Source organism: Paroedura picta, chromosome 7 (genome assembly GCF_049243985.1).
Source record: "Paroedura picta isolate Pp20150507F chromosome 7, Ppicta_v3.0, whole genome shotgun sequence".
Classification (NCBI taxonomy): Eukaryota; Metazoa; Chordata; class Lepidosauria; order Squamata; family Gekkonidae; genus Paroedura; species Paroedura picta.
The window spans coordinates 65,114,252-65,127,470 of NC_135375.1; the positions used below are offsets into that span (position 1 = coordinate 65,114,252).

Sequence of the window (13,219 nt, forward strand, 5' to 3'; positions counted from 1 at the left end):
ATCAGTATAAATGTGAAAAACAAAATATATCTTGCCCTGAGACAAATGTGTGTTTGAGAGGACTTTAAACAAAGTGGATGGAAATGCCTAGGTCCAAACACAATGTAGACATCTAATTGTAGCTGTCTGTGTACCTTTAGACAGTTTCTGATGACTACATTGTCTATTGAGATGAATGAATCAATTGACAGAGAGGTTAAGTGAATCATCTAACAAGGTCACATGTCCTGTTAATGGCTGAGGTGAGTGGTATACAGGACTCCTGACTCATATTGTAATGTCTCCTGAAGTGCTTCATATATATATGTTCGCTATCTAGCATGCACTCTAATAATATGACAATTTACTGTAATAATGCTTTAGTTACTGTCAAATTGAAATTTTGCGTTTGAGCCCTGTATGAAATATAGCAGTCATGCTTTACCATATCGATGATCCATCTAACCTGGCATCCTGGTTTGAACACGCATCAACTAGACCCTGGAAGGTCTACAAAGTAGGGTGTGGAGGCTGAAGCCTCCCCATTATTGCACTCTAATAATATGACAATTTACTGTAATAATGCTTTAGTTACTGTCAAATTGAAATTTTGCGTTTGAGCCCTGCATGAAATATAGCAGTCATGCTTTACCATATCGATGATCCATCTAACCTGGCATCCTGGTTTGAACACGCATCAACTAGATACCCTGGAAGGTCTACAAAGTAGGGTGTGGAGGCTGAAGCCTTCCCATTATTGCTCTGTAGTGCTGATATATTCAAGAGATTGCAGTCAACAGTAACAAACATAATTTATCACTTTACATCCATCCTTATGAGATTTTCAGAATCACCTGAATAAAACTAGAATCGTTAACTGCTGGAGGCAGCACTCATTTAAATCTTTACTAGTCTGAATTTTTCATCTCCATGATCTAAAGGTGAATTTAAAATAAATAAAGGGTTTAACATCACATGCATTTCTAAACCTGACCTCTACCATAAAAGAATTTAGGTAAGAGAATTAAGCATTGAAATGTAACCTGTTCACTACACATTTCAGAAAACCAAAAAATGTAAGTTTAACATCCCCATAATTTGCTTGTGATGATCATCAGTTTCCTCATACTAGTTTACAGTGGCTTTCCCTGTAATGGATTATTTTACTCTAAAAAATCAGAGTTCAGGAGCTCGTTTAAAACCAACAAAGATTTATTAAAGGAGTGCAAGCACTCAAAAGCTCATTCCTTGAATAAATCTTTGTTGGTGTTAAAAGTGCTCCTGGACTCTGATTTTATTGTGCTACTTCAGACCAACAAATGCTACCAATTTGAATCTATTTTATGCTAGGTTAATATGTTCCCTTCCCGTAACTTTCAAGACATGTCCCTCTTGCAGGTCTAGGACAGAAATGAAAATACAAATTGCATTCAACATTTTAACTTAAGATTTACTATAGCTTCTCAAAGGCATGATCACTAGTCTCACATATCCCTATGCAATGTCCAATATATATTTCCTTCAAGAGTTCTGCCTGAGGTGATAATAGGTGGTGACTCATCTGAGCCGCCATTTGGCAGAGTAGATGGTGGGCGGGAGAAGATGCGTTGCAGGTGGCCTGGCAGAGGGACGCTTGTGCGCACTGCAAGCAGCAGTGCACTCAGTGGGAGAGGCGGTCCAGGAGCATCCTCTTAGCATGCTGTTGGGAGCCTTCCTGCCTCTTTGCTGGGCCAGCAGGCTGGTGGTCCATTCTCCTATCCTTGTTTTTTCTGTTACTGTTTGGGGGTTGTACATACGTTTGTCATCACAGTGAAGTCTGTGCATGATAATGAGTCTGATTTGTGGGAAGCCAGTGTGTGATTGGACTCCCCACAGGGGTTGGGGCCTCCTTAAAGGGGCATGGTGGCAGCGGGGTAGGCCAATGTTCCTCTTTAATTGACTAGGCAGATTTGGGGATGCCAAGGAGGTTTGCGCCCTTTGGCCCCCCATCTGGGTCGTCTCCCATCTTAGTTAATCCCAGCAAAGAGTAGGACAAAACTCTCTGAAGATGACTCTGACATCTTCAAATACTTTAATGACAGTTACTCCAAGATAAATGTGATCCTATACCAGCCACTTTATAAAGAAACTGGGGACACATTTTTTTTCAGCTACTACTAGAGATATACATATAGACACAGATTCAGAAGAACAACTTAGGAAGTGAAGACACCATTGTTGCTATCAAGGTAATGTTGCTATGATAATCAAGATAATGTTGCTATGAACTGAATTTCTTAAAGAAGATTAATCTTGTGGATATTGTCAGCAATCACTAAATGAATGAAATATCAAGAATTTCATTCGCACACTAGCTAATTACAAATCAATTCAGAAAGTCATGTCTATAAATCCAGTCACCTTGACAAAATATTAAAATAATTTAGAGTTGATCTGCAAGAGACAAGAAGTTACTGGCATGTCTATCACGGAACAGAGTTAGAAAGGAATTGTTTAAAAACAAGGCAATCTATTTCATGGAAGTTTAATTTCTGTAGATTTCCGTTCTGCATCTTTCTGAGCATGATTCTTTTTATTAAGATGCCAACAATATAATGACCAGGGTACAGTCTGCACTTTGCTTTTTATCCTCACCCAGCCAAAATAAACCCCTCCCCTCTGTACTGTATTTGATTTCCATTTTGAATTTGGGCACTTTAAATTTTCTCTCTTTTTGTCTACCCACCAAAGCCCCCATCCACCAAAGTCCCCCCTTACATATAAAGTATCAAACTACTTTTACGAATCATTCAACATATTTCCAGAGTCCTAAAAAAACAAGAGTTTGTATGTAATAACATTAGAATGGATTTTGTAATTAAACCTCACCCCACATCACTTTTGGATTGAAAACTGATCTATGGGAATTCTCATGGGGGTAGGGTGATGTTATCATACTTTGTTTTTAATTTCCCCTTCTAGAGCTGCAAACACTAAGATTTTCATTTTTAAAAGTTATATGAGTATATTGTGAGATTCACAGGAATCAGGGAAAGTGTACACATGTATTGCAACACAGAAAGAAAACAACTGGAATGAAGGTCCTTCACAATTAACCCATTCAGTGCTGAAAATAATACAACTGCAAAATTGTAATAACAACAAATTAAAATTCCTTCAAACTTAGCCTTTTGTGTACCTCAGAGTATGTTTTAAGTATCCTAGCAGACACGTTTTGAAAAGGGTTCTATCAGTTTTTGTTTCTGTGTTGCAATATATGCCGTTGTTTTCCTGGAATCCTGGGATCTTAAAGTTACTAACTAAAGTATGCACTCATGGGACTTTTTAAAAATTCATAATTTCTTGGACATCTGGGAAACAAGAAAAGCATTATCTCTTTACTCCGTGAGTTCTGATCCCTGAGATTCATGAAATTTGGAGTGAAATATCAGCAGTAAAGAGAAAACAAATCCCAATTAAAATAGAGCTTAAAAATGTGTGTATTTTTTTAAAAAATCATCTAAGTGTGCGACAAACTAGATTTACATAGTTGAAAGACCATACTACATCTAAAAAAATTAGAAGAGCAACTTGTGGCTAAGCACTTTTTACTGCTTAAATTGACAAACAGTTCATTATACATCTATCCCCACATTGTCTTTGCACTGCTTACAGTACAGGTTTCCACATAGCAAAGACAATGTGTAACTAAAATCATCTAAGACATCTGCTTCTTTCTGAAGAACTATTTTATTTGTTTATTTTTCATCTCATTAAAAGCCTGGATACAAACGATCCCTTTATCTATAGAAAGAACTGAGGAACAACAATTTTAAAAATTGATCCCAAAGATATCATTAGTAGTTCTCAGAAACCTGTATATTATCTGGACTTTCTGACTACAATCCTAAGCACATTTTCTCACGGAATAAAACGGGACTTACTTCTAAATAGACCTGCTTGTGATTGCTCTATAAATGTTGGCTATCAAATTATGGATCTACTTTTATTCCTCTTTACTGCTGCTTCTAGAACCATTAGCAATGATCTTTGTCCATTCATCTTTCTGTCTCATCCAAAACTGTTGGGAGCCAAGACAGTTAGCCACAAAATGGAGGTAATCAAATGTCTTCCTTATCCTCCACTAGTTGGGCTTGCAAAGTATGTATGAATGTAACAATAAATGAAATATATGAGACCATACAATGCAATAATGGCAAAGAAATGTTTCACACTAAGTCTACAACTATGATGTAATCATTTCATAGTATACTCATTTAAAAGAGAAAAATGGATTATAATTTTTGCCTCTGGTCCATGAGCCATGAGTCTGTACAGCTGATGGTCTCACCTTCATTATCGCAGTCTTGCAATGACAGCCACATTTGATCTACCAGACCACCTTGTTTTAATTGAACTGCAACGAGATGCACTAGCATTAATGCAATAGGAAAACGATTGTGATTAAGCTCAAAGACAACTCAAGATCATTTTACACAGGCCACCGTTCACATTTGCACACACTTGAACTGTTTCAGCACTGGGTGGTATAGAAATGGAGTAAAAATGTTCTGGCTGGCTGTAAGGTTCAAGCTTTTTAGCATAATGTTGTTGGGTTTGATAATGAAATGCCTAGTTGCAACATACCCCTTGAACCTAAAGTTATTCTACTACAAGATGTCTGTTGCAGGAATGAATGTGCAGGTGAATTTGTTTACCACAGCTAAAATGATTGCATCAACATATAAATAGTTGGATTTGGGAGTACTACATTGTTAACAAATTTGACAAATTATCAGAGAATCTAGATAATTTTTACTCTACAGATACATTATTGGACACTGGATAATTTTTATTAGATTTTGGAATCAGAAGAGGCAAAATTGATCTACTTGCTGTTTTGGAAGTACTGTAATAAATACCTTTGTGATATATTTTGAATAATAATAAGAAAATAAACCAGAAATATACAAAAAGAACACATCCCCATACCAAACTGCTTGTCCTTAAGAATCTTAGCTAAGCAGTCCCCTAATCTCTGAAGAGGGTCCACTGAGCACAGAGAAAAAGTTCCTGGAGCATCCTTTGATCATGATCCATTCTGTGAGAAAAATAAAAGCATTCTGGCACTTGACCCTAAAGAATGCCTCAGAAGCACTTGCCTATGAGAAGATAATATGGCAACAGAGCACTCCCACCTAAAAACACTAACTGCCCTCTCTGTACTCAGAATGATGAGTGGAGTAAAACAGTTACTGAATTTATATGTCAGCAATAATTTTAGATTAGTTGAACAAAACTATGCCACAATCCTGCACATTCATGTTCCATAAAAATGGTATCAGTTTTCTTTCCCGTTTACTGATTGTGGCCAGGATCCAAAAAGCCACTTTAGGTGTATATGAGGACCTGGACATGCCATTACACAAATAATTTTCAAAATTCCCCTAAGTTTTAAAAGAGGTTTGCCAAGCAGTATGTGGTTTCCGGAAAGACAAGTTCAAAGCCCCTTGGACACTCAGAACTAGTCATGCTGGTTTTTGAATCTGGGTCAGTGTTTGCAAAGTTCATCTAGGAAATGAGTTTGTATGTTTGTAGTTCTACATGAATGCTAATGGAATTCCAAACAGCATTGAAAGATTCAGCATTTGTTAGCTTGCACTCCAGGGGACTCAGAAGTAGGTCAGTAAGTCAGGGCAAAAATTCAAGGCTGGAGCATCCTGCATTTTGTCTCTCCTGCTTCTTTGCTGGCAGGGACACAACTGGGTGTAGGGGACAGCGTTTGACTATTCATTTAAGAGAGAGGAGAAGCAGAAGAAAACTAGCACCAAGTTCTTCTGCAAGAAAGTACAGCGTGCTAATGACATTGAAGTTAAACTGGTTTTAATAAAAGTAGCATAGAACTAAGAAGCCCTTAAGAAGAACATGACGGATGAAGCACAAATACTTGGAATCAGAGTATGGGAAGTAAAGACAATGCAACATTTTACTTAGGACAGTTTGAAACTACCCAGCTTAGTTTTGAGTAAAAAAATTTCATTTACTTTACCATGAAATATCATGATGTCATTGGGGTGAAATTTAGGCAGCATGTTAGAACATGTTTTTGTATATTTGGGCAATGTCTGCATTAATCTGTGGAATGCAGCATGTGAGCTGGTGAGTTTAGAGAATCAAACTCTATGTAGCTATGTAAAGCACAGAATTAGTCAGATACCAGAAACTAAGCAGGGTCAGCCTTGGCTAGCATTGACTTTGACTAGTATTTGGTGGGAGACCTCCAAGAAATACTTGGATCATGACAGAGGCAAGCAATGGTAGGCCACCTACTGAGTTGGGACTTGATGGGGGGAAATTAGTCCTGTATAGTGATATATTGATTCAAAATTGGGTTGCCGGTTATATAGAAAATTAAGACCCTGTAGATCAGTGATCAGATCTTTTAAAAAATGCACTGGGCCAAGGGGGGGGGAGATTGGATTAGGCTCATGGTTTACCCTTTCTCCTCTGTGCTATCTGTGATGACTCTGCTCCTGAAGTGCAATCCTAAACAGAGTGACACCTTTCTAAGTTTATTATTGGAATCCATTAAAGGATTGACAGTACAATCCAAAGCAGTCTCCCATAACAGACTTTAAAACTGCCCCGAAGCCACCTCTGCGGGTGGCGGAGGCCGCCAAAGATGCTTCGGGCTGGGACAGAGCCTTTGGGGCCAGGAAAGAGGCAGGGCCCTGCCTCTTTCCCGGCCCCAAAGCCAGGAGGGCCACCGCGAGCGGGCCGGTGGAAGCCATCCAGGCTGGGAAACAGCCGGCCTTGGGTGCCGGGGGGGAGGGGTGAGAGGCCCTGATAGGTGGGCAGCTAGCACCTGCTTAATTGGAGTACAGGTGGCTTAATTTCTAGTCTGTGATAAAGGCATGTGTCTTTTTGGTCACTGCTGCCCTTCTGCAAAATAATCTTCAGTGAGAGATGTGAATATCTACTTTTGGTCACCTTTGGGAAAGTACACACTTGGTTTGTTTGTTCCAGGGGGTTTCTTCATCAGTTCTATTTGTTAGATTTGAACTATCTGTGTTGAACTGTAGAGCTGATATTGTTGCTGATTTTATTGTGATTATGTAATTTCTATGAATTGACATGAACTGCCCTGAACCTGTGGAAAGAATGGAATAATTATTTTTAAAATTAAAATTCTACTTCAAATTAAATTAAAGCCCCATGTGTGATATTAAAGAAAATTTAAAGAGGTGGGAAATCCTGTCATAGATCTCCAATATCTCATCCTATTTGGCCTTCCGTGTACTTGGCTAGATATTTGATCACCAGAGATATCATTTGCACAGTACAGTACTTTCATGTAAATCATATCAACAGTCAATATAGTGCTCATAAGAAAACAGAGAAAAACACCATAGAAATAGATCTTCTATTAGTCACACTTTATGAACCCAATCATTATATATACATGAAACCTGCTTGAACTGTAAGTACAATGACACAAGCATGAATAAAATGCAGCACTTTTTTCTGCCTGTCAAAGGCTAATTTGGATCTGCCTTATTTAATGTACCTATTATATTATAAGAAGATAAAGTAAACAGCAAGGTGGCAATTCTTAGTCTCTGTATTATATCAAACCTTAAATAATTTGAAATTAAGTATGCTTTTGTCATTACTTGAGAATATTTTCCCTTGAATAAGGATTAATTCTTATTGAAAAGACTATTTTAAAATATGCCTTCTAAGCATATATAGCGCTGTGCTTTGTATCATAGTTACACCATTGGGGGAAAAACCTCATTCAATCTTGCTATCTATTACTATTATTACTATTATTACTATTATTATTACTACTATTATCATCATCATCATCATCATCATCATCATCATCATCATCATCATCATCATCATCATTATTATTATTATTATTATTATTATTATTGACTCGAGACGGGTCACAACAACTAACCCCATTAAATATTCCCATTAAAACATCAATCTACTAACATGACGGCTAAAAATCCCATCCCTCCCACAATTATCAAAGAGGTGAAGAGGAAAGGATAGGGAAGTAGCGTACACTCCAACTCCTGGGGGTATGAGCGATGTCCCTGATTCGCTGACCCCAGCCTCAACCATAGACCTGGTGGAAGAGCTCCGCTTTACAGGCCCTGCGGAAAACTGACAAATCCTGCAGGGCCCGCAGATCACCCAGGAGCTCATTCCACCAGGTAGGGGCCAGGACCAAAAAGGCCCTGGCCCTGGTCGAGGCTAGGCGCGCTTCCTTCGGGCCGGGGACGACCAACAGGTTCTCACCCACAGAGCGTAAGGCCCTGCGGGGGGCGTAGAGCGGTAGGCGGTCCCTCAGGTATGTGGTCCCAACCCGCGTATGGCCTTGAAGGTTAAAACCAAAACCTTGAACCCTTCCCCCCAGCCACAGGACCCCCTTCCCCCCAGCCACAGGACCTTCAGGTGACTCTGCTCGAACCATTCAGACGCTGCTTCCAAACATCTGGCAAATGGTTCCGGGGGAGAGTCCAGGTGGCCGTCCATTAGGAGTTAGAGCTGGGTGTCATCAGCGTACTGATGGCAGCCCAGCCCAAAGCTCCATACCAGCTGGGCCAGAGGGCGCATAAAGATCTTAAACAATATGAGGGAGAGGACCGCACCCTGAGGGACCCCGCAAGGGTGTCTATAGGGCCGCGAGAACTCTAACCCCACAGCAACCCTCTGGGACTGGTTCTGGAGGAAGGAGCGTATCCAGCGCAAGGCTGTGCCCCACATCCCCATACCGGCCAGGCGATGGACCAACAGTTCATGGTCCACAAATGTCAAAGGCTGCCGATAGGTCTAAAAGGACCAACACGGCTGACCCGCCGCTATCCAGCTGGCGACGGAGGTCATCCAGCAGGGCGACCAAAACCATCTCCACCCCTTGGCCAGGGCGGAAGCCAGACTGATATGGATCGAGTGCCGAAGTTTCCTCCAAGAATGCCAGGAGCTGGTCCGCTGCAGCCCTCTCCACCACCTTGTCCAGGAATGCTAAGTGCGACACTGGGCGGTAGTTAGTACTTTTCAAATAGTAGGATCAACAGTGCAGTCCCAAACAAAGTCACACCCTTCTAAAACCATTGATCTCAATAGACTGAGAAGAGTGTGACTCTCTTTGTTCACACAGTCTCTCACATGACAATTTCTTGCTTCTGTATAATATACACACTCTTTAAGTATTGTCTAATATTTTTTACTGAAAGGATCTAAAATTGTTCAGTTAATTGCATCCACAAAAACCTGTCATTTTGACCATAATAGCATGTAGATAATTAACACGCTGTTCAATTTAACAGAAGTTATTAATCAGTCTTAAAATCGAAATTCTGAGTTTGTTTAGCAGCCTGACCAAGATCTACCCTGATATCATGTGACACCATGGTACCTAATGGTAAAACTACATATGACTTACAATCATAGATAACAAAACCCTAACAACCTTCTACAAAAAAGCAGCTAGGGGGAGGCGATTGGAGTACAGGAGGCAAGAGGCATTCCATATCCTCTCCTGCTTGCTGTTTTTCTCCTGCAGTGTCTTGCACAGACATTTTCCATCCATGAAGCCCTAGATGATCGTTTACCCTATTAAATGCTTAACTGCAATCTCAGGTAGCATCTGGGAATGTTGCTGAGATCTACCAAAGCTTTTTTTCTCTCTCCACAATAATTGGCTGTCAAAGTTAAACAGGTTTGAAGACACAGAAGATAACTGAATAAAATAGAGTGCAGAAATATCAGTGGATATTTAAGCATAGCAATGATAACTCTTAAATTAATGGGAAAATGTGAAAACCCCTCACCCCCCCCCAAAAAAAAAGTGATATCTAGGCCTGATGTCTAGACAGCATCCTAAAAAGCAGAGACATCACCCTGCCAACAAAAGTGTGTTTAGTCAAGGCTATGGTCTTCCCAGTTGCAATGTATGGCTGCGAAAGTTGGACCATAAGGAAGGCCGAGCGTCAAAGAATTGAGGCTTTTGAACTCTGGTGCTGGAGAAGGTTCTTGAGAGTCTCTTGGACTGCAAGGCGAACAAACCGGTCAGTCCTAGAAGAGATCAGCCCTGACTGACCCTTAGAAGGCCAGATCCTGAAGATGAAACTCAAATACTTTGGCCACCTCATGAGAAGGAAGAACTCCCTGGAGAAGAGCCTAATGCTGGGAGTGATCGAGGGCAAAAGAAGAAGGGGACGACAGAGAATGAGGTGGATGGATGGAGTAACTGAAGCAGTAGGTGCAAAATTAAATGGACTCCGGGAAATGGTAGAGGACAGGAAGGCCTGGAGGATCATTGTCCATGGGGTTGCAATGGGTCGGACACGACTTCGCACCTAACAACAACAACTAGGCCTGGGGGAATAACACTGAAATAGCATTTTTGGCTGCATAGTCCCTACCAGGTGATGAAAAAGTGAGTTAAAGAATTAGGGAACAGCTAGGCCATGGGGGCTGTGAGGAGGAAGAGACTGCAGGGGGTACAAGAGGGAAACAACACAAACTAAGTGGGGAAGAGAGGGAAGGAAAACACCAGCTGAATGGGGAATTAAGAAGAAAATACAGGTGGGAGGAAGGAAGCAGAAAAAATATTGCAGAGAAAACAGAAACAGCAAGGGGTAGGTGAGCGGGGACAGCATGAGGAAGAGAGCTAGGCAAAAATGAGTCTCAATTGCATTTAACAGTTGCAAATGACACTAAGATAGAAATTTCCTCTCAAAATTCTTAAGTAAGGCCCACTAATACTTCAAGGACATAATTCAAAAAATCCAGACACTGACAAATTCAAGTGGGTAGCTGTGTTGGTCAGAAGTAGCACAACAAAAATTACAACAGATAACTTACACAGTTATGATGGTTGTTCATTAGTGTGAGGAAGAGTGCTTGCACTCGAAAGCTCATGCCTTGAATAAATCTTTGTTGGTCTTAAAGGTGCTATTGGACTCCAGTCTAAAATACAATTAGGCTTGGCAAATTTTAGAAACCTGTTATGTAAAGGTTAATTTTTTTAAAAGCACAACATTTCAGACAGCATTTCGAACGACATAACTGAAAATAAGGAAAGTCTGGATTTTGCGCTACATAAGGAAAGGAGAACTGCTAAGTATGGGAACGGTCTCTCCTCCTGGCAGTCTCCATTCTTAAACTTCCTATCCAGAGATGACTTCTTGAAAGAGATGAATGGGGATTTATGCTGTCAAATGGATTTGGTCTTGCCCACATAATACTTAACAGCTGTGTTTACATAAATGGCATGACACTGTCTAATCTGGAGAGTCAATATGGAGGGAAAAACACCCTGTGGGAGGATGAGTTGATCCTGGGCATTAAACAATCTGTTGAGCCTGATAACCATGTAGTTCCTATGGAAGATCCTTCCCCACATATAGAGCTCCCAGCACCAATACCTGATGTGCTGAGGTGTATTAGGACTCTTAAAACAGCATTTAAGATCCAAGGTGTAGTTTGCACGGGGCTTTTTACCCAGCCCCAGTTCAAATTAATCCCTCACGTCTATACTGAATACGATTTGCATTTTGATTTTGGGCACTTTAAATTTTCCCTCTGCAACATGCATGAATGATCCGGAGTGACCCTACCTTTCCCCTGCGATATCCAGAAGTAGATATAAGCCTCAATATTTGAAAAATCGGGATCAGTAAATGTGCAGGTTTCGGCTTTCTGCAAATTAACTTGATGCCTCATGCCTTCAATGCTGTAGCAAACAGTCTTCCCTGATTGATTCCCAGTTGCAAAGCTTCCATTAAAGTGACTACACTCCAGAAGCCCTAACTTCTCTCAGCAGAGATTTGCCTTGTTTCCCCCCTCCTCTGCTGTCTCCAATCCTCTCTCCACCCCTTCGTTCAAAAAAAGAAATAGGCTCCTGCTGTGCTTGGCTCCCCCCCCCTCCGTTCTGAGCTTCCCGAATCGAGTACAGAACACTTTTTGTTTCAATTGGGGGGGGGGGTAGAGGAAGGCCCAAGTTCAAATCGATCTGAATTCTGTAGGATCCACAATGAAATAAACAAAGTAAGTGCAGAATTACCTGAGGTTTCCGGAATCATCAGCTATTACTGGGTAGGAAGAGTACAGCTTCTCATAAAGCCTGTCTCAGGAGATGCCCAGGGTTGATAATCAGCTGAGCTGAGGAAGCTACCTGTGCAAAAGCATGCACAATCTGGGCATCCCTCCCTCCCTCATTTTTTTTTTGGGGGGGGGAGTCCAATGAAAATGCAAAGACTGACTGAATCTGCCTTCCATGACACATGCAGGAAGTTATTTGGGAAGTAAGGAGTAAATTGACTTCTCTTCTGGTTCAAATTAGGACACTGTCTTACTGGCTTCAGAGGACAGTCTCTCTCCAACTCTAGCAACTCTTCCCTCCCACTTGGGGAGATAATAAAGAGTTCAAATAAGCACACACCTACATGCTTAATGAAATTCCAGCATTTCTATATTTCCCCATACTCACTTTACCAACTAAAATCTATCTACAAGAAAATCTTCATGTTCATCATTCCAAAATTAAATGTTTCCTACATGTTCAATGTGATGAGAAGAAGGAGAAAAGAAGGGAATTGTGCATGAGAGACAGAAGACAATGTATAAACAAACTGGGGAGGGGAGTAAGTAAGTGCTGACCTTGACAGAGAAGTATTGATCATGATTTGTCTTGTGATTAGAAAGGAGGGAACTATGAACCAACCATTCTGAATCATTAATGAACCCTATTGTATGCTTTGAACTTCACTTCTGTGTAAATGAAGCTTCCCCCAGATTTCATCCAAATATTCACATGCAGATCATTCCTAACTTAACACGTGTATTTAATTTTTATTTTAAAAACTATTATCTTAACTGAACTGTTTACAATGTTTATTTTCTAAGATAATTATTTCTTGGATATGAAAATAATTTTATATCTGTAGAGGCAACATTGGCTGAATAAAAGTATTTAAGGGTTATATATACCAGTTATGAATAATCAACAATCTAGTTAACCCAGAGCAATCTGAACAAATAAAGCATAGGCATATTGTATAAATTGCTCTAGTATTTCAATTATTTATTTCATTTCATTTTTATTGAAACATTTATAACTTGCATTCCTCTATCTCGGCAGCTTACACATTCAATTAAAATACAAAATACAATAAAATCCTATATAACCCTCTTCCCCCCCTACAAATAATACCTGCAGCTTACTCCTTATTCAGACCTA

At 40.2% G+C, this 13,219-nt stretch overlaps 1 protein-coding gene across 8 annotated transcripts in view; it reads right to left on the reverse strand.

The window, feature by feature from the left end:
• Positions 1 to 13,219, reverse strand: part of NTRK2 (neurotrophic receptor tyrosine kinase 2) — a 208,550-nt gene that overhangs the window by 97,854 nt on the left and 97,477 nt on the right. For 5 of the 8 annotated variants that reach the window (XM_077344644.1, XM_077344643.1, XM_077344641.1 and 2 more), the window contains one exon: positions 4,310 to 4,375. The exons of the other annotated variants lie outside the window; for them this stretch is intronic. In XM_077344644.1, coding sequence (XP_077200759.1) covers positions 4,310 to 4,375 — 66 coding nt within the window. The remainder of the gene's footprint in view (positions 1 to 4,309; positions 4,376 to 13,219) is intronic. 8 annotated transcript variants of the gene reach the window in all.